Raw genomic sequence first — 26,160 nt, 5'->3', positions numbered from 1 at the left:
TTATAATAGAATGTGCTAATTGCATTTTTTGGTGGCGAGGGCATGTTTCTTAATGGCTCATTAGGCCCACAGTACATTGGCAGATGTTTTCTTCTGAGTAGAGGCTCACTTTTCAGTGTCCATGATACCCCAGAAAGCATCACTGGGCTGCCAGCTACTACCCGCAACGGAAAACCAAGTAAAGAAAAAGGACCTGTTACCAAAAGTGAGTCGAGTTGAGCCGAACCACGCCATGGAAATGAGGCATAAGTGATCTACACTTGTTAGAGAATATAATGTGGCTGTGTCCCTTTTATTTTACTTTGGGAACGGGGGAAGCTGTTTACCTATTTCAATCTAGCATCAGTCAATTTCCTGTCATTTAAGTATACGTTCTTGTCCTGCCCAGTTTCATTTGGGTTTGTGAATAGAGTGGAAATGGGAAGCAATTTAATCTCTGATAGGGAAAGTCAATTGGATTTGAATTATTTGGTTTTGAAATGCGCAATTTCGTTCATTTTGTGTTCGCAATTTGAATTTGTAATGAAAAAAGCTATAAAAAGAGTCAAAACCCCGAGCCCAGACCCCTATTTAAACCATTGTTTTCAAACAAAGTTTGTGATTTAGTTGTAAGTAGTCACCTTGCTCTCGCACCTGCTGCAATTATCTTTGGGATACATACAGTAAATAATGTTTTATTATCCCCTTCTTATACCTCAGTTCACTCCTCAGCCTTCAGGGGGGGTGTGGGCCGAAGGTACTGACTGGATAAACCCAGTGACATGTCCTAATCTCACTAAATATGTGTTCTTGTCATCATCACCATAGGGATGAAAATTACCTGCACTCGCCAGGCACTTGATTAGACTGATTTTGTTTGTTGGCAGCTGCGTCACCTGGGAAATGACGAGGTACACATAGTGTGGTCGGAGCACTCCCGGGACTACCGACGTGGCATCATCCCAACCGACTTTGGAGACGTGCTGATTATCATCTACCCGATGAAGAACCACATGTATTTCATCCAGATCATGAAGAAAACACAGGTAAACCGCTGCAGTCAGTTCGTTAAGACTATCGTTGACTATACGCATACAAGATGGATTAACTCAGTGGAAATGGGAAGTTACTTTTATTGCATATGCACTTATTTTCCTTTTAAACTAACATGTCTTAGTTTCCACGAACAATAAGCAAGAAAACCACTCAGGCTATTTTCAGCACTGCATTAATTTCCAGTCTCTGCTCACGATTTCAAGCAGGCCCTTCTTCTTGCATCCTATTCAGACTTTGCCATGAGTTTTATAGGTCCTTCTTCCTGTTATGGTTTCTCTCTGAAGGATCTCAGTTTCCCCTACTCCAGCAGTGCATTATTACCCACACTGTGGGTATGTGCTCTCAGAGATGGTTACTATCCTTTCCTGGCTAGCTTTCATCTTGGCTACTCTGAAGTACTGCACTCGATGTGTGTGGCCTTCCAGAGGATAGTGAAATTCGGCTGCCTTCAGATGTTCAGAAATAGCCACAATATTTTCCAACTTTTTCCAGAATTCTACTGCCTCCACATTCAAGAACCTGTAAAGCTATCTACTCAGATTTCTGATGTTATATATCTACACAATGTCACCCTTGTTGTATAGCAGGTGATTAAGTTAATTGGTCTGTATCATTCCTGATTAAAATCCGTTTATTGTATAATTTGACTTGTTATTATACTAGCTGAACTGCCAAGTTGAAGACAGCAGGACCTTTTTGGAGACTTTGACATTCACGTCAACTTCCAGGTCAACGACCATTGAGCTTCAGTGATTAAGGGCCCCCTTCCAATATGCATGAACAGACGCGTGTACCCACACACACTCACACGCTGCCGCTAAAATGCATATTGCCCCTTTGTATTTGCTCGGTAGCTCAATATGAGGGCTTTGTTTAGTATTGATTGTCATTTTAATTTCATTTGCCTAACATTGATTCACATTAGATATGTGTGCTTGTCATGCAAAGTTAGGTAAAAATCCAATTTCAACTTGAACCCTTGCCCTAAACAGATGGAGAAACGGAAAAAAAAGGAACAAAAAGATTTTTAATCAACCCTTTCTAATTTTTTGGTGCTTACATATACAATGCCAGGACACAAATGAACTTTAGATCAATGTGGACGTTTTGATGCATCATGTTCTTAATCTTTGTTCGCTCTCTTAACTTCCCCAGGTTCCTTTCTTCGGGCCTCTGTTTAATGGCGCCATCATCACTGGCACGCTGCTGCCAAGCTTGGTGCGGGCCACCTGTATCAACGCCAGCAGAGCTGTCAAGTCCCGGCTGACTCTCTACCAGAGCTTGTATCCTTTACTCCTCATGCCTTCTGCTTCATTTACTGCTCACATACGGGCATGGCTCATCAGAGGAATGTAACAATTTCTTAAAAAGTCAGCCGCTGATTACCCATAAAGCCGAAACCATTAAGGTTACGAGCATGCATTTATTTTATGATGATTTCATTAGATGTATAACACCACTGAGCTTAAATTTCCTGCACCACCAGTGGCCCATTTGGGTAAATTCATTGAGACATGTGGCGTGCTTGTCACGTCAGCCAACGTACACAGCTGAGCGCTGACACTGATCTTTATGGGCTGGCTGATTTACATACAGCTATTAGGGCCGGGGCTGTTTCACAGCCTGGAGCAGCATGGGTGGTTGCGTGAGGCTGTTTTGGGCAGGAGCGAAGATAACGTGTCATCATCTATCCCTACCGTTTTATGGAGCCAAAATAAGAGCACCCTCAACAAGAAATGCATACAAGTGCATACAGACACATGCACGCACACACACACACTCGTTCTCATCCCTCCGCCCATCCATCCGACAGTGTGCCGTTAAGAGCCTGACTCCAGCTGTAGTTGTCAGTTGGTTTAAAGGGAGTGTAATCACCAATGGAGATGAATTAGCATGTGAATGCCAGCAGCGCAGAGTTGGGGGGTGAGATGGGGGGGGCAGAGTCTGGATGGCCCCTGGAGGGGGAAACCTGATCTCCCTTAACGCCCCGCTCCTCCTCGGACAGCATGTACGACACCGCCTCACCAGAACCACGCTGCCCCTCTGGCGGTTGCTATAGAAACGTCCCCTGAGGAGGTTTCATTTGGGTGGAAGGCTAGTTTCTATTGTTTTTAAGACGTTGACATATTTGACAAAGTTGTTGTTGTTTTTTAATTATTATAAAGTCCTTGTTTTGACTTTTAGTCTTTAATTATGCTACATCACACCCTGTGTGTGTTGTTTACAGTTGGCGTGTGTAAGTATGTGTCTGCCTGCACAGTGCATCACATCCCCTGCCCCCCCCCTCCCCCACCTCCACCCCTATATCAGGCCTTGTCTGTGTGTCCCCGGGGGAATCCTGAGTGACAGATGTCTGTTACCCGACGCCAAGTGAATTAGCCCAGTGTGACTCTCAGTGCCGGAGGGGGGCCAGCCACAGGCCTGCCTGCCTCTGTGAGCCTCAGGGGATGGGTGGGACAGTACCAGGCCTGTGCTGGGCCACAAAAGCCTTACCTGGCATTCCTTAGCAGAGGAGCAAACCGCATAAAAGCATGATCTATGAGAGGAGATAAGCGCTGCCTCTGGAGTTCTGGCACTGATAGGCTGCCAGGCCTCGCACACTCCAAGAGAGGAGATGAATGAATGTGCCAGGCAAAGTACACTGCCAGCATGAGTATCTGCATGTCTGGTTTTTTTTCTGCTGTTTCTCTGTCTAGCTCGAGAGCTTGTGAGGACAGAAGCGATGTATAAACTAATGAATGAGAATGTTACGTGTGGTGCAGTGTTGTAGTACTTAAAAGCGGTCTTGATCTCAAGACCGCTTTTTGAAGGTCTCGTCTCTGAATCAACCGCATTTTCACTCGGTCTCAGACAAATAGGACTTGGGATTTTATTTTAAAACCGGTCAAGACCACAACTGCGGGGATATCATCAAAATGCCTGTGCATTGTCTGTTTTATTTGTTAACATCATTACTGTAATTGCTCATAGAAAATACAGGAAAATTCCCACACATAAAATTCACCTCTGTAAGGCCTTTTGATTATTTTTCCTAGACATTTCTCATGGTACACTATACATACACAAATATACAGTATATAAGGCAATAATAGAGGCGAATGACGCTGAATCTTCATTTGTTTTCTGTGGGTGTTTTATAGGAATGTTGATCTTTCAGATCAGTGTGAGGACTGCCAACGGTTTGCATGTTCCACACTTTATCTTAAGTGTGTCATGCAGTGTGGGACTCGCACTGGTCTGGTCTTGGTCTTGATCTCAACCCCTTAAAGTCTTGGTCTTGTCTCAAACTCGATACACTTTGGTCTTGGTCATGACTTGGTCTCGGTTTAGGTGGCCTAGACTACAACACTGGTGTGGTGTATGCCATGTGATAACCAAGTTTTTTAGATTTTAAGGGAATGTCCCAACTGACACAATGTCCAGCACTGGCATAAACCATAAAGGAAAGTCTCGAGTGGCAGGTGGAGTTAGTCTTTTATATGCTTTCAGTATTGGATTTGCTGTTGTATTACACCAGCCTTTTGCACTTCTCCCTCTCCAGTCGTCATTCTTCCATCTTCTCCGGTTATGCGGCTCTTTATCTTTCACAGGTTGGAACAATGACCCAACCTTTTTTTTTTCTGGGATGTGTGTGGGTTTTTTTTTTGTGTAAGATGGAAAATCCTCATCCTTAGTTTACCCCTTCACAATGCCTTAACAATCCACAGTCTGCTCTCTGCCTGTGAGGCCACTCTCCGAGGTAATTAGTTGAATATTTCTTCAAAGAGAAGCTATATGACCCCTGTGTGTCCAGATAAAAGGCCAGTATGGCGCTGTGGCCCCCTCTCTCGATCTGTCACAAGGCTCGAGAGGACTCCAGCAGTCTGCCGCAACGCTCACAGGATCTCTCAGGCTAATAGGATTTGATATTGAAAAATGACCACCAGCAACATTTTCAGAAAATACACAGATAGGCTATAAGAGTGTTTTTCAGATAGATACTCTTCCCCCACCCCCCTTCATCCCCCCACATCCTCCGTCTCCTCCTCTCTCATTTTCTTCCATCTCTGAACTGTGCGGATTTGTCAAATCTCTGTAGTTGTTTTCTTGTACAGGGTCCGGCTCTCATTGTCAGTTAGAATCTGTGTCAATTTCTTCTGTCGAGAAGACACAACCACAGCCTCATAGACCATCATATCACAAGTGTCTCACAGACAACTCATAATGTATCATCTATTATTTATATGGCTGATGGAAAATGCAGCTGGTCTGGCTTTGTGTGTTCTAAGTGTATTGTCTGCAACTAGTCCGCCCTTCACAGCGGCATTTTGAATAATTGAGACCGCAAAATGTTCAATCTAAAACAACTTAAAGGAAAAATTCGCCACCTTTTTATGTGGATGTCCAATCAGTGTTGATGGTAAATGTAGTCAACTGAAGCAATGAATTCCTCAGTGCGTGCTATATTGACAGAAATCAAAATCTGTAGTGACAGTGAAGTAGTTGGATGCGACGAAGAACAACAGGCTGTTATTTCAGTTTGGATTTCACTGTATAGCCAGTGGGTTTTCTATAGATGCTGCTCAAAAACAGAACTTCTTTGTTCTCTTTACTTGTATTGCAAACTAGCTACGTTTCCAACAGCGAAAAATGGCATCCCAAAATATGAGTGCAGGGGACATTATCGACGAGGATGCATTTTACGGTGTTTTGGTGTGTTTTTTAATCAGCCGTAATTATTCGAGCCAGAGTATACTGCTAAAGAAATGCAACCGTGCAAGAGGATACGGCCTACGGGGACACTGGGTGTCAGAAGCTCACGCGCAATGCATCCTGGTACATGTAGGCACTAGGTATGCCACGAGAACCAATAACTTATGTACCAAGTCGATGCCAAATTTCTGGAAACGTCACGGTACTCCTTGTTCCAGTCAGGGCTAGAGACTAACGCCGTCCCGGGGACGATAGAAAATGTGTTTGGGATGCAGTAAACTCACACTTATAATTCCCTTATAATGCTACATTGTGAACAACAAATCAGTTCTATTTTTTGGCGAGAAACTTGAATAAATCCAGTTGTTTGAAGGAGATGTTTTCACAGCAATATAAAATAGATAATAGAGGGAAATATGATCTGTTTAACTTCCTAACAAAAACCAGTATGCAAACGGTAATAAAGGAGTGTATGTTGAAGTACATACTGTGTTTTATCAAATTGGTTTTAAGAATCATGGAATTTCACTGGTATTGGTACTACTAAATACTACTAAATTTCTGGTATCATGACATCCCTTGTAGGCACTGCTGTCACGGCTCCACTCCGCTTTCTTGGTCAATATAGCACACACTGAGGAATTTATTGCTTCAATTGACTACATTGAATCAACACTGATTGGCCATCCGCACAAAAGATGGCAAATTTTCCCTTTTAAGTTTTTATAAAACCACCATTCTTTTTTTTTCTTTTTTTTCTTAATCACCAACAGAGTAGAGTAAGTAAATGTAATTTTGTTCCTCTATTGGTGGTACTTTCTGCATACACACAGTGTATGACATATTGGCTTGGGAGACACAATGAGTTTGTTTGTGTCACCTGAACCCAGCCTGTCACCGAATGGCTTTGCCGTCTGCTGCCATTTACTGTACGGTGAAGATCCTTCATACTGTCACTGTAGAATAATGTCTTCATCCAGAAGCTGGGATTCATTTCTCTCTTCAACAAGCACTTGAGTTTGATGTGGCGTCCATCACTCTTTGTGATGGGGGTATTGTTAAGGGTGAAGACCGTCTGTGTGTGTGTGTGTGTGTGTGTGTGTGTTGGGGAAACGGCAAGTTTCTAATAGGTGAGACAGTGCGGAACTGACCTTGATTCAGAGACATAGCCTCCCTACTGGACAGAATCAATAGTTTTTTTTGCACACTGCCCTCAGTCCCCATCCTCTGCTCTGATACACACATAAATACACACACATACACACACACACACACACAGATCCATCTCCAGGCAGCGATCAATAACCATAATCTGTTTCTGCCCATCGCCAGTCATGCGAGCCAGGCTTTTAGGTGGTGTGTGTGTGTGTGTGTGTGTGTGTGTGTGCAGTAGCAGAAAGAAGAGAGGAAGGCTTGATCCTTTCAGTGGAACCCTGAAAAGTCTGTCATGTTCCCTCACAGGCTCATGTGAGCATATCTACAGTCCCCCAGCTCTCCTGAACGCCAAAACGAGATGTACATAATTTCAACGGGTGTATACTGAAAACATAATGGATATGATATCCTGTATGCGCTCCTTTGTGTGCTGTTACACCCCCCCCCGCCCACCCCAAGACGCCATCATAATTATTACAGTCACTGCATTGGCAATGACATATTCTCACACCCCTTCTGAGCAAGTTATTGTCCCACTCTCACTGTGTCTTTGTCCGACGGCGGCGCGTTTCTTTTGTATACTGTAAGATTCCTCACCTAGCGGAGATGAAAGTGCGCCCGTATGCATGATGGGATGTCATGAATAGGATCTGCCATGTTAGTGTTGTCTCACATGAATTATTTAGCATCGTTGATAGGTCTAATTTGCCAGCTGTTGTGCCATAACTGTCGGCAGTCTCATAGATAATACTCAGCGGTCTATATCGCTGTGGAACACAGTGCTTGACTGGGCACAGTGAGACGCCAAGCTAGTCATTATGTGTTGGTTTCATGTAATGGTCTGAGCTGATATGAGTATATTCTAGCCAACTTCCTGTTTATGGAAAAACAGGACTGACCAACTAGAAGGTCTTGTAAAAATGCGCCAAGTAATATACAGTAAAATTCTTAAAGGGCTGCTTAATAAAGCACCTTGACGTGTCGTGCAATGTACTGTATATTAACAATCTACTAGTGCATCCGTATTACTGGATACAAGCCTTTTACTTGAAGGCAGTTGGCTGTCGTCTGGTGGGTAGGTAGTTGGGGGGTTGGGTTAGGGGCCATTTCTGAGTTGAAGTGTCCCTGCTTGGAGTTGGCCGAGGTGGTTTTGGGCGGAGGCTGGCATTGGCTTTGATAGAGCGGTTGAGAGTTTACGCAGTATTTGGGGGGCTACACCAAGAGGAGGGGGGGGTCTCTCCCCCACTGAATGTTTTAACCTAATCCCATTATCAGTGTAGCGCACTGCCTCCCATCTCTTTCCCCCCCCCCTCCTTATCCCTACCCCCCTCCCACCCTTCTCTCCAGCTGACCAGCTGTTCCTGCCGGGACTCACGACAATGTCCGATGTGTTCAGATCACTGAGTACCCCCCCGCCCTCCAACGCACACACACACACATACACATACACACACACAAATACACAGAGCGTAGTCCATGCACAACCAAAGCAATTGCCTAGCCCATTGCTGGAGCCCAGGAAGGCCTAGAGGGAGGAGGGTGTTAGTTAGGGGAGAAAAGGGGGGGCAGCTTTGGGGAGGTGAGGAGGGGGCAAGCACAGGCCTGTCAAACCAAGAGCCCTGACTCAGGAGGCAGCCCAGCTCGGATGGCATATGGCGTCTAGCTTCATACAACATGCAAAAGTATTCTCTCCCTTCTCCCCTCCCTCATCCACTCCCCCCTTTCCCTGTCTCCCTCCCCTGCTGCTAATGCAGAATGACTCATAGCATTACTCATTTTTTTTACCCCTCCGTTCCCCCCCCCCCCACATTAGTTCCTCCTCCCCTTGCCACCCAGCCTGTAACAAAAGGCGTCCGCTGCATGGCACCCACACCCTGAAAGCCCTGGGGGCCCAGCCCAGCCCAGCCTGCACTCTGAGGTCTGAGCATTGGGGGCCGCCCCTTTTAAACACAGGTAGAGCAGGCGTGGAACCAGACGGCCAACAGCAGGGACCCAGAGCCCCGCCTGGGGTAGCGTACACACACTGCTGGTGTCAAACTGTTGTGCCTGTTAGTGCGTTTTGTGTTTGTATGTATACGGAAGCTGCCTTTTTTTATATTGTAGTGCCTCTGGTTATCACTGAACCATCATGTTTTGTGTGTTTGGGATGCATTTGTGAGCACAATGTGTCCTGTTTGTGTCAACCTTTCTGAGAAATAAGGCTTGTTTTGTATTTGCCAAAATAATAGAAGTGCTCCTTTTTAAAGTGTAATTTGAGTCCAGCTGGGTTAATTCAACTTTTTTCCACATTGTTTTCCTTCACTTGATTATATACTATTAATGAACAATGTTATGGTGTCAGGGAGCTTTCAGCTGCCAAAATAACCTAGTTTTTACATGTTACATAAAATGAAAAAAACAGGTACTTTTCAACCAGCACTAGTAGAAAAATTGCAAAGCATAGTGTAACCCAAAAAATTGTCATGCTCTGTGTATTTTTAAACTTGAACCCCCACCCTTCACGCCCCTCCCCTTCTCTCGCCGTCTGTTATGCATTCATGTCTGACATCTGTGTGTTTGCGAGCGGCAAAGTGAAAGCCAGCAACACTGCCAGTTTTGTGTGGTGTCGTCTTCCCCGTCCCATCCCCAACTCGGGCTTTGGGTATCAAGTAGAATAACATCAACAAGAGCGTCACAATAGTGTAAATGGTTTTATGTATTTTGACCTTTTATCCATTCTAAGGCATATCAGTATTTTCTATATTTGAATATATTATATATAACTTATTTCTTACTCATGCAGATTCTTGAAGTTTTGCACACAATACAGATCTGTTTTGTTTCATTTTTTACATATAAACAAAAGCATGCATCCTGAAAGTGCATTGAAAATTCAAGTTCAGGCACCTTTATGCTCATTTCTAAAGGCATTGAAATCACGAATGAAAAACATTTCATCAGTTATAGAAATTACAAGTGGTTGAGCGTCTTTTTCTACTGACACAAGCTTATTTTTCAAAATAAAGTGCAGAAAGCATGGCAACACAAATACCATGCTAAAATACACATAATTGGTTTAATTCATTTTAAATGTGATATATTTAATAGCTAACTGATAGCTGTCATACATCTCTGATCTCTGTTTTTTTATATGCTGCGTTGTCATACTGCTGCGGCTAAAGAAAAGTCTCCTAGTTCTACTGATTTAAGGCTCAATAGAGTAAATTCCCACAGATTGAACAGACAAAGAGGATAGCATGCCTTTCATTGCATTTATTATATTTTGCATACACTTGAACATGTAGGCCCAACAGTGAATAACCATCACAAATTGGCTACTAATATGTAAAGGAATGACTTTACACTCATCAAGACCATACTCTTGGAAAGACTGCTAAAAAAAAAAACTACAAAACTCGTCGCTAGATAGCAACAAAAAAAAGAAATTGCTATAATAGCTTTCCTGCTAATAGGTCAGTGGTCTCTGTCCTCTGACCCCAGTGTCACCGCTGGACTAGTGCCGACTGCATTGCCGTTAAGAAGACGTGTTCATGGTGATTGATGTGTGGCGTTGCTGCTTCTAGCGCGGGGTGTAAAAAACCTGTCTGTCTGCTTTAAGTGATAAGCATCCAGCTAGCCATTCCATCTGTTCCCCCTAGCCCTGTTTAATTAATGAACTTTCTTTCCCCGCCCCGTTGCCAGCCAGCGCAACACTAAAGCAAAAGCTGTTAGCCCTCTCAGGTTATCCAAATGGATGCGTGTTCTTGCCCCCCCCCCCCCCCCCCCCCCCCCCCCCCCCACCTCCCTCCTCAATGGGTGCGTTCTCATTGATTAGTTATGTTTTGTTTTCCCCTCTTTTGTCTCAGGGTTCTTGAAGGGAGGGTTAATGAGCTTTCCTGGCAAGCTGTAGCGCTTGGAATCTGGGGATAAATGGGAATAATTTTGTTGTTTTTTTTTGTTTTGTTTTTTCGTGATGGGCTTGGCAGAGATGTGAAGCCTCGTGCCACCGTGTGTGTGTACGTGAATGGTAATGCGTGTTTGTTTGGATGTGTATGAATGGCTTTGAGGCGGGGTGTATTGCATTTCATCCCTGCTGGTCCATTATTCCTCTTCAGAAGCAGGGAATCTGGAACACTCTTTAACAGTTGGGTCTGTCACTATTCATCTTTCAGCCGCCTCAGCACAACTCTTGTCCTGTCCTCCTTTTACCACCAAGTACTCGCTCCCTTCCTTTATGTCCCCTCTTCCTTCCGTGTCTCTTGTTACAAGGCAGTGGACAGCCCTTTGTCCGGCTAAAGCTGCCCTCCTTTGTTTGTGCGGCCTTTTTTATCCTTGTGCTAATCGCCGTGGTCGTGTGCCTGAGTTGGACCCCATATTTCACGCTCGGCTCTCCTTTGTTTGACACACCGCCCCTGATAAGAATCCCAATTCTAGGGCCTCTCTGATATTGAAATCCAACAGCGGCGTAGAAAGAGCCTTCAATCATCCATTATCTGTGCTCCAGTGATTACCATTCAATCTCCCAGGATCCAGGCTCCTCATCACCGGCCCCAGAGCTGAGGCGTCCCCTGAAAGAACCCCGCATCCCTTAACGCCTGTGTCACATGCAAGCATATCCATAGATATTTCTGACGCCCGTCTCCAGACAGCCCAGCGTTGAATGCTGCTGGGAAATGTCAGGGAAATGTCACTCACCGTTCTCCGCTGGAATCTCTCGGTCTCTGATGTGGCCTTCGGTTTTTAGGGACTCCTGTGAGGACACCTTGTGACATTATTGGGTTTCTTTGTCCCCTAAATGGCCATTACATTTTCAATTCTCTTTTCTTTTTTTTTTGTTCGGATTGCTCTTTTTTCTTTTCACATAAGGCTGCGTCGCTTTTAATGTCACAGACTTAATTGGCTGTTTTTTGAAGAAGGGAATTAGTTGATTATTTATAAGTTGCACATTAATGTCTCTCTTTAAATGGTTCAAAGGCAGTGTCTGCTCCTCCGCTGGCCTGTGGCCATTGTTCTCTTTTAGAGGATGTCCTTGTGCCTCGCAGCATTTGCATTTTTGCACTAAATGGAATTTTCTGCATTGACAGACAAGGCACAGCAAACAAAGCAATAACAAAAACAAAACATTTAAGTATGCATCGCTGTGCATTGTCTGCCTCTTCTTACGGGAAAGCAGCCTTTGATGTGTTAATACTGATAGTCTGTGTTTCATTGTCAAGTGGTGGATGTGGCTGAAAAGAGAAGCACTGAGAAATATTGGCCAGATCTTCCTGTGTCTCTCCACTGCAACAGGCTGTAATATATAATATTGAGTTTGATGTCGAACAAAGGGAAAGTATTGTCGGTTTGCAGACGCAGGCACAAAACATTCTAATAGTGGGATCCCCTTATCTTAACAACTAAACGCATCCATGTCGTACAGTATAACATTAGATTGATGCTACACATGATTATGATGGTAATGAAATGTAGAAAAAGCTTTGTGCTGCAGACATCCACTTATCCAACACTCTATGTTTAGATACACAACAGCTCTCAGCACCTTTGTTTAATGTAGTGTACACATCTTCATTAGTTATGTATAGCCCCTTATTACTATTGATGAGACTCTAGCTGATTTGGGTACAAATCTATAGCTTTTGTTATTCTAATGAGCGTTATTTACCCTCAGATCTCCAAGCCAGGGGGCTCCGGAATGGGGCTTTGTGCAGGCAGATATAGCCGGGGCCGCTCCTAGCTACACCCACTTGTTTTTGTATCTGCCGACTTTGACGAAATCCAGCCCCCCCCCCTCCACATCATCACCCGTCTGCATGGACGTATAGCACTTTCCGCTCCTCCATCTGTTTTTGTCCGCCCATGAAAAGGTCCATTATAATCTGCAGGATGCACAGTTGACGTGCCGCGAGCTCCGCTTGAGCCAATCAAGGCAGTGCACTGGACTTGGGCCGCGAATCCAAGAGGCCCTAACCCCTCCCCCCCTCTCCCGAGTTAATTTTGATTATCTGGGCTCTCCGAGATCTTCAGTTGAACAAGTTTTTATAACAACATTGTCTCCATCATCCCTTTCCTCCTCTATAAAAGCTTCCACTCTGAATGGGGCTCCATGCGTGCCCGCTGGATGATGGCAGGCTCCTGATTAACCCTGGAGTGACTAGCTAATGTCATTGAAGGAGGGCCACCTGGCTGTGAGACTGTACAGTCAGCTGCCACTGAAGGGCCAGAATAGGAGACGACCAGGTGTTGGGCTCCAGCCCCCCTAATTGTTGCCATGTAATAGCCTGCTTGACTGCACAATATAGCCCAGGGGCGAGGATTAGGAAAAAGCTGTTGCCAACACAGAAGTCCATTTTCTTTTTTGCCCAAGGTTTTTTTGTGTGGGTTTCTCTCTGCGTGCATGCTTTATGTGTGTATACATATATACATCTCCCTTTGCCATACTCCTTATCCATTACAATTACGGCAGGTAGGAGGCTGGGCCCCTTTTCCCTGGCCCGCACCCAGCACATTAATTTCAGACGTACACCTCTACAAACTTGCTTTCAGATTGGGAAGGATTAGGGCGGTGCAATTAATCAAATTTCAATTACAATAGAGTGCTACAAGAATGAGTCCTAAAACCCGGATATGAGTTAGCATTTTAGCACTTCTGGTTCCCTCGTCTGGAAGTCGATGGGTTTTTTAGTTAGATGCCTGAAATAAGGTCTGTGTTTAACACAAGTCTAAGAGATTTTAACGTTTTGTTCTACGATATAAAATACGTCAGTTAAAACCCGGTTGAAAAAGGCGGTTGCTAACAAGTGGCTAAATGAGACTACTAAACGACATCACGCCGACTCGTCCGTCTTCACAGCCTCGTTGTGTATACTCACGTTCATACGACCGTGGTGTAGTTCGTTTATAGCCAAACATTAGTTTTTTACTTCTGGCGATTGCATTCACTCTTTAAAAATCCTTAAGTGGTGTTCATTTGTGGAGATTATGTTGCTGAACAAAACGTGTAAGTATCATAAATGTGTGTTTGCCACAGAGCTTATTTTCTGCAATAAATCCAAAACCCAATGGGGTCTTTTTGTTGAGGGAACCAGGGCGATTCTAACTTCATGGTTGGCCTACAAAAATATGTCATCCCTGGAGCACTCTATAACGACTTTGGCTTCCAAAAATTATGCATCCCGTTTGCAATGACACTCTCGTTTTGTCTTGTGTTAGAAATCCAGCACACCCCTTTCCTTTACAGCTGTGCTCTTTCGCTGTCTTGAACCAGGTACCCCTTCTTGTTTACCATTCTGTGTGGGTGTGACTTTTTTTTTTGCTGTGTCATCATCATTCATACCAATGTGTTTATGATTAAACTGTTTACTAGAGCACAAAGGTCTTCACAGATCTAGCCTCTTAATTTTGCTTTCAAAGTGCACCAGATTGATGCATTTAACTTTACAATTTAGGCTACAAAATGTTCTTTCTAATTGCATGATGTTTCCAAAGTCAATGAGTAATGATGTTAAATAATCATGATCTCAATGTTGACCAAAATAATTGTGATTTATGATTTTTGCCATAATTGAGCAGCCCTAGGAAGGACCTGACGGTAACTTTTATAGACTTATTTTCGGGCTGAGTCCTCACTGTATGGAAAAAAACAAAAGTATTTGCATCATCTTCATGGCTCCTCAATAACAACATATTCATGCATCATTAACAACATCATTTTGACAAAATGATATGAACAACCTGGCCTGACCATATAATATTTTTAAGATAGGAGTTCATATCTCATTGTAATAACAATAGAACTGATTGGAATATGTCCAAAATGAAAACACGAGGGCAACTGAAATCACTCTTGCCCTCAGTAACTAACCCTCTCTGCTCTGTGCATTCACCACAGCTGTGATCATATGCAACCCAGCGCTAATCATTATCATTCCCACTAAATGCCTGGCATTTTGCATAAGGCCAAGCAGCCTAATTGGCCCGTTGAACCTTTCATAGAGGGGGCAATGGAGGAACAAGAGACTTTGTGCGCGGCACGTCTTGGCGGGGGAAGCAGACAGAGGTGCTCGGCGTTAAGGCATCGCAGTTATTCTGCCGCACATGCCACAAGCATCATTAAAATTGCAAAAGCCTCTGTTCATTTTGTTTTAATATTTCATCAGCGCTCGTCTGAGCAGCGTTATCGTAAGGTTAAAATCAGAGCCATTTGGCATGACCCAGAGTTGGCACGCTCTTCGTGCAATTTAAGTGTCGCGCTGGTTTTTTAGATGTCTCAAACAGATTATAGAACATCAGGGTGCCATGATTGCTGCCATACTTTGAGGTGTTTACAGGTGGGCAGGAGTTTGAGTCTGTAGCCTGATGATGATTATCACGCTTCATCATGAAAGTTGGAAGAAAGAAGAGATGAAACGCCTCGTAAGTAATCAGATGGATTTTAATCGAAAGTCTCGCTCCAGTTTGCCCTTCCCTGTTTCATCTTTTACTTTTTTATTAAAAGTTCAAATTGAGATCAGATAGATGCTGTTGTCCCCTGTCTCAAATCTGAACAATTCAAATATCAGGAACCGGTGAGAAAAAAAAAAAGATGACGCATATTCACCTCAGATAACTCATAAGATGCACACCTTTGTCCTGACCTAATAATGTTTCCAGATGGCTGAGGCATTCATGTCACTCTGGCCATCGTCAGTGACAAAGGAGACCTTCAGAGAGAACTCTCACCCAGCCAGTCACAGAACTGTATCTGTTCATCTTCATCCCTATGAGCCTTTGCTCATCTTATTATGACTTTCTGTTAATGCACGGCGGAGGCCTGTGTGACTGTCTGGCTGTAATGGGCCTGTGTTTGATTAATCATGTCGACCCATTGTGTTTCACATCTAAGGCTGCTGCGTTAGGACTCATCAATGGAGACCAGAGTCCTTTGAAAAGGAGATTGGTTACAGACTCAGCTCATCTGAATACACAAGCCCAGTGGGCTTTGATGGCAGTCATGTTGTGTCGGAACAAACCGCGCTACAACAAATTATGATGTCACCAGGTATCTTGTAGCTGTCCTGTGGTGTGAGGATGACTTGTTGCTTTATCATTTATATTCTGTGAACCCCCCAACAACCTGTCCTAACATAGTTTAGGGGTCAACATTGACTTTGGTGTAGGTGCGTCTCTTGTGATTTGTTGTGGAGCAGAAATCGATTTTTAGTGTCCCCCGGAGGAACGGTGGGCTGCCAGGGACTTGAGAAAATGGGTGACTACTTCCTCCAGTCAGCTCATAAATAACCTGGACATGCCAGCCGGCAGACATCAGATTTCGTCTGCAGCTGTGGCAAAACCTGTGTGAAATCACTGATGGGCAGTGATGATGTCACAGGTTAGGAGTGATGTCACGGCCATAACTTCCCATCCCGCTGTCTGAATGCCAGATGGACGGTAGAGAGGTGTGGAGGTTGGAGCTTAGAAAGCTCTCGCTGTGGGGAAAACTCACCCCTCAGGAGGTGTCATTAACCTGGGCTTACTGTTTGACCCGACTCCTCTGGGGACTCCCGAGCTCCAGCTTCCTGGACCCGCTCCTAATTAGGCTACTTGTTAGAACTCTTCTGAAAACCAGCTATTCCTCTAGAGCATCTGATCTTGTGTATGTCTATGCACACCCAGAAAATGGACACGCAAACACCTCCACTCATCATAATGCATCTGTGACACATTCGGACGTTTTCTGTTCTGCCGCTGTGTCTACAGCAAAAAAGCTGTTTAATGAGACACCAAGGTTTTGAGTAGCTGCTGTATAAAATGTGATTGGGACGCGCGCGCAACCATCCTACTAGGCTAGTTTCTGTGCTCTCACTTTATCCATCTCAATCTGTTTTTCCTTCCCACTCCACCATTATTCCAGCAGCCAGCTTTATTGCCACATTCACTCTCTCTGTCCCTATCTTTCTTTCTGTCCGCGTCTCTCCGTCTAAATGTCTCCGTCTTCCTCCCCGTTTTCCCATAATCACCTCACACCTCCGAGGGCCTCTGCTGAGACGAGCTTCACACCTCAGCCCTCGCTGTGACAACAGGTACCGCTGGCACTCACCGCCTGGCCTCTCTCCAATCAACACCTGCTCGGCTTTATCCCTTTTTTCTTCCCTTCCTCTGTTCCGTCTCCCCCCCACGCTCACTCCTCTCCATCTCCACCTTCTTCCCTCCATAGTTCTATCCCTTGTTTTGGCGTCTCTGCCAATCCCTTTCTCCGTGTATCCCCTCTTTACATTTCCCAGCCATTCTGACATTTTTCTGCCTCTTATCTCCTTTTCCATAATGAGTAACAGTTCATCCATATGAAGTCCAATCCATTTCTCCATACCAATGCCTCCTGGAGATGGCACTGTGATCCCCTGTTGATTTAAACATGTTCATGTGACACTTATCTGCTCTCATTACTTTCTGTGGCAGCCAGTGTAATGACTGGCAACAGCAGCCTGTATGCAAGTCATTCAAAGGTGTGTCTGGCCCGTTTTTTGCCACCAACCATTTTTCAAATCTGACACTTTTTTCCTTTTTAGTTCACCACCTAAGCACAAGACCGAACCCCCTAAATGAACAGACAGTATTTGTGTGATATACTGCTCTGAGTGTGCATGTGGTATAAGGATGTGAGGCACTATGCCTTTCAACGAAAACATAATGACCACATCTGCTTTTTTACCCTGCACACACTGGCACCCAAGCCCCCCCCCACCCATCCCTTCCTCTTAACAGGCCAATTATGTGACTGCTGGGAGTCAATGGTGCTGTGAGCTACTCCTGAGCTCTTCTCCTCACCAAGGTCAAGCTGATTGGCCCAGGTTAATGGGCAGATGTGGGGCGAAGAGAGGAGGGGGTCAAGCACCTAGACGCACCCTCCACCTCATCTCTAAACTGTCCCTCTTCACTACAAGAGCCCCTTTTACCACCAGCGCTTCTACAAACAGGATTAACCTTGGCTGCTGCCGTGGAAGCCCGAGAAACGTAGGAGTGTTTCCTCCCCATGAATGGAAAAGGGGAGTTTTTTTTATAGGCGTTTAGGTTTTTAAATGTTGAAGTTAAACTCCTAGAATCATAAGGCCTGATGTTCAGTAATGTGTCCTCTCTTAGGATAATGGAAACATACCTTCTATACGTTTGTGTCTATGTTGGGTAGAGGTGTTGTTTTTTTTATTTTAGCTTAATGAAAGTTTGTGTTACACAAAATCTTTGTGTTAGATTTTTGTCAACATTGCCTGCACAGTTTCTAATAAGGCGTAATTCTCAGAAAAGGACATCTGAACTGATCTGTAGTTCTCATGATTTTGATGTTAAATGCTATAATATTTATCTCTTACGACTGGCATTGCCCCCACTAGCTTTAAGACTGCCGTGGCTCAACCTCTACTTAAAAAACGCACACCATGATCCATGGTCTCTGAATAATTATGGACCAGTCTCTAACCTTCCGTTCTTTTCAAAGGTGCTACAAAGAGTTGAGTATCAGCAACCTTCGGCCCACATATTTAACAGTAATCTTTTTGAACCATTTCAGTCTGCTCTCAGAGCCTGTCACTCCACTGAAATGGCACCAATAAAGTGGTGAATGATCTTCCTCTGACTATGGGCTGGGATACCACCTCATTACTGGATCTCAGTGCAGCTTTTGACACGATTGATCATTGTATACTCCTAGACTGACTGGAAAATCAATTTGGTATCTCTGGCCTGGCACTCATATGGATAAATTCTTACTTATGCGATAGAACACAGTGCGTTTCATATAGTAATACTACATTAAAATGTGCTGATGTAAAATATGGAGTACCTCAGGGCTCTGTCCTTGGCCCCTTGCTTTTATATATACATGTTTCACCTTTTATTCGCCGTCATTGAATTAATTTCCACGACTATGCTGATGCTGATTGACTTACATAATTGTAAACTGGCAAGCCCCTTCATACCTATCCGATCTGGTTAAACCTTATATTCCACCTCATGTCCTTTGCTCTCAGAATACAGGGCTCCTGTCTGTCCCCAGAGTTAAAAAGAAGTCCACAGGCTGCAGGGCCTTTTCCTATCATACCCCCTTCGTCTGGAATAACCTCCCTGCTGACATCAGACTGTCCAACTCCATTGAGGCCTTTAAATCCAAACTTAAAACTGATCTTTTTGCCTTAACTTTCAGTTAGTTGGTTTTTCTTTGATTACTTCGGGCCTTGTCCTTATCCGAACCAAAAGTCTAAGGATAGAGGGTGTCGTATGCTGTACAGCTTAAATATATATAAATAAAAGTCAGCCGTAGGCGCTCAACATGTTAAGGGCATCTTTGACAAAAGACAAAGGGCCAGGCACCCTCCCTTCACCCGTCAACTGACTTCTGTGACTTAGAAGTTGATAGAAATGGAGCTTAAGTAGTGAAATGTCAGTATGGGGCGTCTTAAGACCCCTTCTTTGCCTAATCTGGACCTTCACCCCCTGCCCTGCCTTATCAACAGATTAAATGTGTGCATCTCTATCTATCTGTCTGTCTTGTTCATTATGTGCAGTTGTGCAGTTACTACAAAATAAGGGTAAAAGACTAAAAACACAAAACTCGACATAATCTTTCATTGTTCTGTATAAGTAAAGCACCACATAGGGTTCCAGTATGTGATTTTGGCAGGGCTACTTGAGGACACTTGGCCTGAATCCACTCTAGTCTTGACCAGTCTCCCAATCCCTGCTGCTGACAGCCATCCCCTACAGCATGATGCTGCAACCAGCGCAATTCACTGTGGGGATGGTATTCCTTATCTTGTCCTCACCAGATTTAGCACTGGTGGTCACTTGGCATTCAGACCAAATCAGTTTTTTGCCCCATCATGCTCTCAGAATCCCAGAACTTCCATTTGGCAAAGTCCAGATGGGCTGTCACACAGTGGTCATTGGGTTTGTCTCCTGACCGAGACCCCGATGACATTTACTGAGATTGGCCACATGGTGACCTCTAGAGTTTTAACTCAGCTCTGTCATAGATCTGCCTGAAGCTCTTTGAATCTCATTATTGACAGGTGTGTAACTGGACATAGGTGGACTCACTTATGCTTAAAGGAATCATGATGTAGTCCTATAGCAAACATAGATAAATGAGGTATTTCTTCAAAACATTATTGCCATATAAATTAAGTTTTGCTGTTCTGTTTGTGTCTAGCACAAGGACGCACATATGACCACGAGCGCACGTAGGAAGCGATAAACAACTCATTCTAACACATTATGTTTTATGAGGAGAAAAATACATTAACATGTTTGTTTCTCAAGGATACACACAATGTGCTGGTGGTGAGAAAACACTGAATATAAACATTCAGAGTAAATTTAAGCTACGGCCTACTTTCTGAAGCCATGAACATCCCTGCTGGCTGTGTGTGTTTAAAGGCTGTTGAGTGTGTGTGTCAAAGGCCAGTGGTGGCGTGAGGCCTTTTGTCAGCAGGGGGGACTGAGGAACACAAAGACCAAGGCTGGATAGTCAGGATGCTGCTCTCCAGAGAGACACCAGTTCAGAGGTCAACATAGGCTCTTTTGGGGAACACTGTGTGTGTGTGTGTGTGTGTGGGCGGAGGGTGAGAGTGTGTGTTGTGCCTACTTATGCACCAGCGCCTATGTGTGAGCATGTGTACGTGTCCGCATGCGCTGGGTGGGGCTACACAAAATTGATCCCGGTGGACAGGCGTTTTCAGGACGGGTCCCTGTGGACGGAGAGAGAGAGAAAAGAGGAGAGAGAGATGATGATGAGGGTTTGGTGGCGGTTGGCCGATGGGGTCCAGCAGGGATGGAGCAGCCTGCTAATGAAGAGCCATCTGAGGCCTCCATTCACCTTGAACATGGGCCACTGCAGCTGCCCTGACCTTGGCTTTGATCCACAAAGATGCTTGACCCCCACCATTCCCCAAGTGCTACCCCCCTCCTGCCATCTGGACAGCATGCATGCATATGTATACATACGTACACGCACACACCCACAGATACATATGCATGTACACGTAGGCAGACTCATATACACATGCACGTAACGCGTTCACAGGTTTCATGGTGTTGGATTCTGTGTCCGGCGGTGTTTGTTCAGCCACATAACACCATTCATTTTTTGGCATGTAAGCTGCATTTTATGTGTTTGTGCGTAATTGACCTGTCCGTTTGTGTACTAGTGTCACTAGTGTTTTGGATACAAACCTACACCCACATGCCAGTGGTGGACTAAGTACTCAGATCCTTTACTTAAGTAAAAGTAGAAATACCATAGTCTAAAAAGTCCTGAATTCAAAATGTTACTTCAATAAAAGTATAGAAGCATTATCAGCAAAATGTATTTAAAATATCAAAAGTAAAAGTACTCATTATGCAGAATGGCTCCTTTCAAAGTGTAATTTTATTTTAATATATTACATTATTCTGTTTTTATCACTAACGAATACATGTAAGAGTATTTTAGTGTTGTAGTTTGTCAACGTGGAGCCAATTGTAGATGCTTTGGGTAGATTAGTAGTATAGTAATGCATCATATCATTTGTTTTATAATGTAAAAAGTAACTATACGTATGAAAGAAATGTAGTGCAGTAGAAAGTATAATATTTCCCTCTGAAATGCAGCGGAGTAGAAGTATAAAGTAGCATAAGAAATACAGAAATACTCAAGTAAAGTACCTCAAAATTGTACTTAAGTACTGTACTTGAGTAAATGTATTTAGCTACATTTCACCACTGCCACATGCCAATCACAAGGCACTGGCTTTGTCACCAAGGAGAAGAGGGCAAACAGGGTTGTAAAGGGCCGTTATCCACTAAAACACATTATCCCAAATGTGAAAATGTTGTAGTTAATAGAGTGGATTTTCCTTTTCTCTTTATACCTAATACTCCCTCATAACGCCATAACCACAACCCCCATGTCTCTAGACATCTGTCCACTAACTAAAGTTGTTTCACATTAACTCAGAGCTGGGAGGTATTTTTTTCCTCGTTACTATCCCGATGGTTGCCACGCTCCATAGGCATTACATTGGTTTCCCTCTCTTCTCCCTAATAGGAATGCAACAGCTCGGAACGTAGGGGTTCCTTGGAAATTCCCAAAGTGGCGCAACACACTTTCCTCCCACACACCGGCTTGTCTTGCTTGTCCGCCCGGCTCAGCTGTAAATGACAGTTATGTCACGGGTGACTTGAGTTGCAGTCCATCTGTGGGAATGTAGACCTGTCTGCATTTTCCTTTTTCATATATTCCATCCCTAGCTTTATGTGAATGTTTTAAAGCACAAAATATAGTGGGGTCTTGAGCGAAACAGTGATATTGTCAATCAGAAAGACTTTCATAACATACATTACATTTGCATACATTTTGTGAACCATCTTTCCGGAGAAGTTTGCCACAAACATGAAGCTTCGCCAGGCACTCATCAGCAGTAGCTGCAGGCAGCTTATTTTTTCCCCAAAAGTAGGTCAGTGTCAGCGGGTTTGGTGTCCATGACATGGACATAGTCTTTGCGTCACTGTTCTGGACGTGTCCATTGATTAAGTTACTGCATGGAGGCTGCCGCATCTGTGCATATGCAGGGGAACAAGCTGTGCCCGTGGCTTAGTAATTAGAGACAAGCAGAAAGGAGAGGGAGTGCGAAAGAGAGAAGGCAAAGATTACCCCTCACTGTGCATGAGGTCTGATTTCTGTGCAGCAATTTTTTTACCCACAGATAGCATCGTACATTTACTTAAGTGAGCTGATTATGGCTCTCGCTTTCACTCATCTCCAAAATACCTTTTATTATTCTCCCTCCCTCACCCCCTGTCTTTCTCCCTGGCAGCCTGTCATATATTTCCTCTCGCCTCTTGATAATTCTACACTATCTCCCTTCATTTTGTTCTTTGAAGTTTTTTGTTTTTTTTCTCACCCACTATAATCCATTTGTCTAACTTGGATAGAGGGCAGCGGAAGGAAGTAGTGGAGGAGAGGCGTGTGTCAGAGTCAGAGAGAGCGTCTGCTCCAGCTGGAGTCAATATTTGCTTTAGGAATCTCAATAACAGGCCTCCAGTCATCTGCATCTCTGATAATGGACAGCCATATGGCTCTGTTGACCCACGCTGTGCCGAGCTTCTCTCTCTCTCTCCCCTCGTCCTCTCCTTGTCTTTCATTCCTTTTCTAACTTCTCTCATTTCTTTTCATTAAGTCCTCCCTTCTACTATATTTTGTCTGCCACTTATCACCTATCTGGGCACATTTTGTTCTTTTACAAACATCCGTTCTCTGTGTCTGTCATCCATAAAAGCCTGGATATGACCCACCACACAGAGCTGTGACCCAAGTTGCCATGGCAGCAGAGACTGGGATGCCCACTCTTTGTCCAGTGCTGTTTCCAGCAAGTGACAGAAAACAGTGACGTTGCATGTCTGGCTATGACTGGAAGACGGATATAGAGCTCAAGAGGGGAAGTGCTTTTACATGCTTAAAGTCATGCTGCTCTGCATCTCTTAAATGGAGAGCCTGGCCCTGTCTTTCCATTCCTCTTTTCCTACTTAAGGCAGGAAATATGAGGTTTTTATTTTAAGGGATTACTTGGTGGTCTGTCCAGACAAGCGTACAAATGTTGTGTGGTTATCCTAGAATCTCATTTTGCTAAAAAATGCCTAAAAAAATGAGGAGAAGACATCCCAATTTTTTCAGTTTGTTTTAAAGGGGACTTATTTTGCTTTTGTGCTATTTCACTTTCATTTAGTGTGATACATAGTTTTTTTTGTGCATGTAAAAGGTCTGTAAAGTTACCAAGCCCAAAGGGAGTTACTCTCCCCCACAGAAACACTGCTCCTGAACTGCAGGGAAACGCCTCGCTTGATGTCCCGCCTTTTCTTATGTAACATGGTGATGTCACCAAGTGACACATTTTTCCTAGCGGCTAGTTTGGCACAGCCTCAAGTTAAGCTAGTTCGAGCGGAGCTGGAGCGGAGTCCGAAGAGTTTGGTTCAGTTGACCAATCATAACAGTGGGTCTGCTGACCAATCAGAGCAGACTGGGCTTTTCGAGAGTGGGGGGGCAGGAGCTCAAACAGAGCGTTTCAGACAGGGAGTGAAAAGAGGTGCTGCAGCTCAGCCAGTTTGAGAAAAATAAAGCGTTTTCTGAACATTAAAGCATGTAAATATGTTCTGGTAGAAACCCAAACTACAAGTATGCACCTGAAAATAAGCATAATAGATCCCCTTTAATCTACCCTCGCTAGTATTTGTCTCCAACTTTTACCTTCCATGGTTAAATAATGCTATTCATGTTTACAAAACCGTCATTATTAGGTTCATAAGGTGTGTGGAACCGAGCATCACTACCATTTAGTATACAAACCCATCCTGCTCCCTATATTCCTCTGTTACCCTATCCTTTGTCTCAGCCTGCCCTCTGTCCAGCTCTGTCTGTCCCCCTGAGCAGCTTGGCCATCGTACCCTCTGGTGCCTCCCGGCTCAGGTGCCCGTCACCCCCGCTTTGCCACGGTTCCCTCAAAGCCATTGGTCATGGCTGCCTTGGCCCCTGCTGTGGCGGCATGTGCCCACAGCAGGCCCCCTGCCCAAGCACTGTCTCGTCCTATCTATCTAACCCAGACCCAGAGCCTCTCGGCCCAGTCCAGCCTATCTCAGCTCAGCCTGGTTCAGCCTTGGCGTCAGCAACAGCCCAGTGCCACTCCACCCTGGCAGTCACAATGAGACGAGGGGGAGGGCGGGCCTCTGTGTCGAGCGACTAGAGTTGTGTGTGTGGTTGAGAGAGAGAGTGAGAATGCATGTGTTTGTCAAGCAATTTGTTAGGTGTCGTCTATCAAAGAAACACGGCCACAACAGACAGCCGTGAGAATAATCGGACTCATTGTCAAACATGCGCACACACCGTTTAAATCTCCAAAGTGCCATCAGACAGACCTTTTCACTCCAATAGTTCCCCGCACCATATTTTACCCAGCACTTGCATCCATTCCACAACAGACTTAGCGCGATATATCTATAATAATGATATGATAATGGCCATCAGAATGTTTTCCGCCCCTCGCCCGGCAGCCATTTTGCAGGCTCTCTTCATTTATTTATTTATTAATTTGAGCTTTTCCCCATTTCAAATCCGGCCATCCATCCTGCATGCCGGCTGCCCAGGCTCCAGTCGCTGCTTGTCACTCTGAATTTCAAATGGCTCCAATTTTCCCCCTGATGGCACGGAGAAGTGGCAGGCAGCACATCGGGGAGGGTGGTCCTAGACATGCTGCCTGCAGCAGGGGTTCTATTAGAGAGAAGAGAGGGACGAGAGGGGGGGATAGAGGAGAGGTTTGGAGCACCACGCCAGTAGTGATGTATTCTTTCTTTCTTTTTTTGTATGATTATTTTGGAGACTGCTTTCTCATTTGGGGCTGTGTGGCATGGCTGATTGCTCCATCTTTGCTTCTGGCTGGGTTGCTGATGGTGGAGCTGCCCTGCCCCTGCCTCCCGCTCTCCCAGCTCACTCTCACAGTACATGTATATGTAGCGCAGCACTGAAAATATTTGTAACTGTGGCTATGAACTGACAAGTTGTGTCATGTACACATAGATGTTTTGATTACATTATGAAATGTGATTATTTTGAGTTTGAGGGTTTTCTTCTCCAATATGCCAACGTGTTTTGTTCCTTAATGAGAGCCAACCAGCTATGAGGAGCGGGCGCTCTACCTGGAGGCCATTGTTCAGAACCACAGAGAGGTCATGACCTTCGAGGACTTTGCATCACAGGTCTTCTCCCCCTCTCCTGGCTATCCAATGAGTGGAACAGGTGAGAAATGAACCCCACTGCACCTCTGTCCTCCTTTATGTCCACTCTATGTCTTTCGCCCCTCTCATTCCGTCTGTTGCTTCACTTCACTACTCATTCCCAGGACATCACATACCGACGCTTTGTCACGGCAGTCGACAGCCGCACAAGGCACCCTTGAGGGGCGTAATGAGATGCACTGTGCTTTCCGTTAACTACAATGTAAACCCATCCCCGTCAACAGTAAACGCTCCGAGAAAGCGCCGCGTGTCCTGTGTGTTACGTTTCATTTCCACTTTACAATCAGCTGTTCGTTCGTGTCCCCTGTTCACAACGTCAAGTCACATTTGCACTATAAAAACATAGTCGTTTTAAGCCCTACAAAGTAGTTTTTTTCCTAAACCTAACCAAGTGGTTTTGTTGCTTAATCCGAAGCAAGTGTTTTTGTTTGAATCACAACATTAGGCACGTGTTTACATGCAACCAAAAAGTGATGCCGAGGGGTCTGACAAAGTGTCTAAGTATGTAAC

General features: G+C 44.5%; 1 protein-coding gene across 7 annotated transcripts in view; it reads left to right on the top strand.

The window, feature by feature from the left end:
• ralgapa2 (Ral GTPase activating protein catalytic subunit alpha 2) overlaps positions 1–26,160 on the top strand; it is a 116,432-nt gene that overhangs the window by 81,044 nt on the left and 9,228 nt on the right. For all 7 annotated transcript variants that reach the window (XM_037796715.1, XM_037796712.1, XM_037796714.1 and 4 more), the window contains 3 exons: positions 867–1,025; positions 2,191–2,318; positions 25,530–25,651. In XM_037796715.1, the coding sequence (XP_037652643.1) occupies positions 867–1,025; positions 2,191–2,318; positions 25,530–25,651 (409 nt within the window). The remainder of the gene's footprint in view (positions 1–866; positions 1,026–2,190; positions 2,319–25,529; positions 25,652–26,160) is intronic.

The sequence above is a fragment of the Sebastes umbrosus genome, chromosome 16 (genome assembly GCF_015220745.1).
Source record: "Sebastes umbrosus isolate fSebUmb1 chromosome 16, fSebUmb1.pri, whole genome shotgun sequence".
NCBI classification, from domain to species: Eukaryota; Metazoa; Chordata; class Actinopteri; order Perciformes; family Sebastidae; genus Sebastes; species Sebastes umbrosus.
The sequence above is the reverse complement of the archived record's forward strand: the minus strand, read 5'-3'. Positions and strand labels throughout refer to the sequence as shown.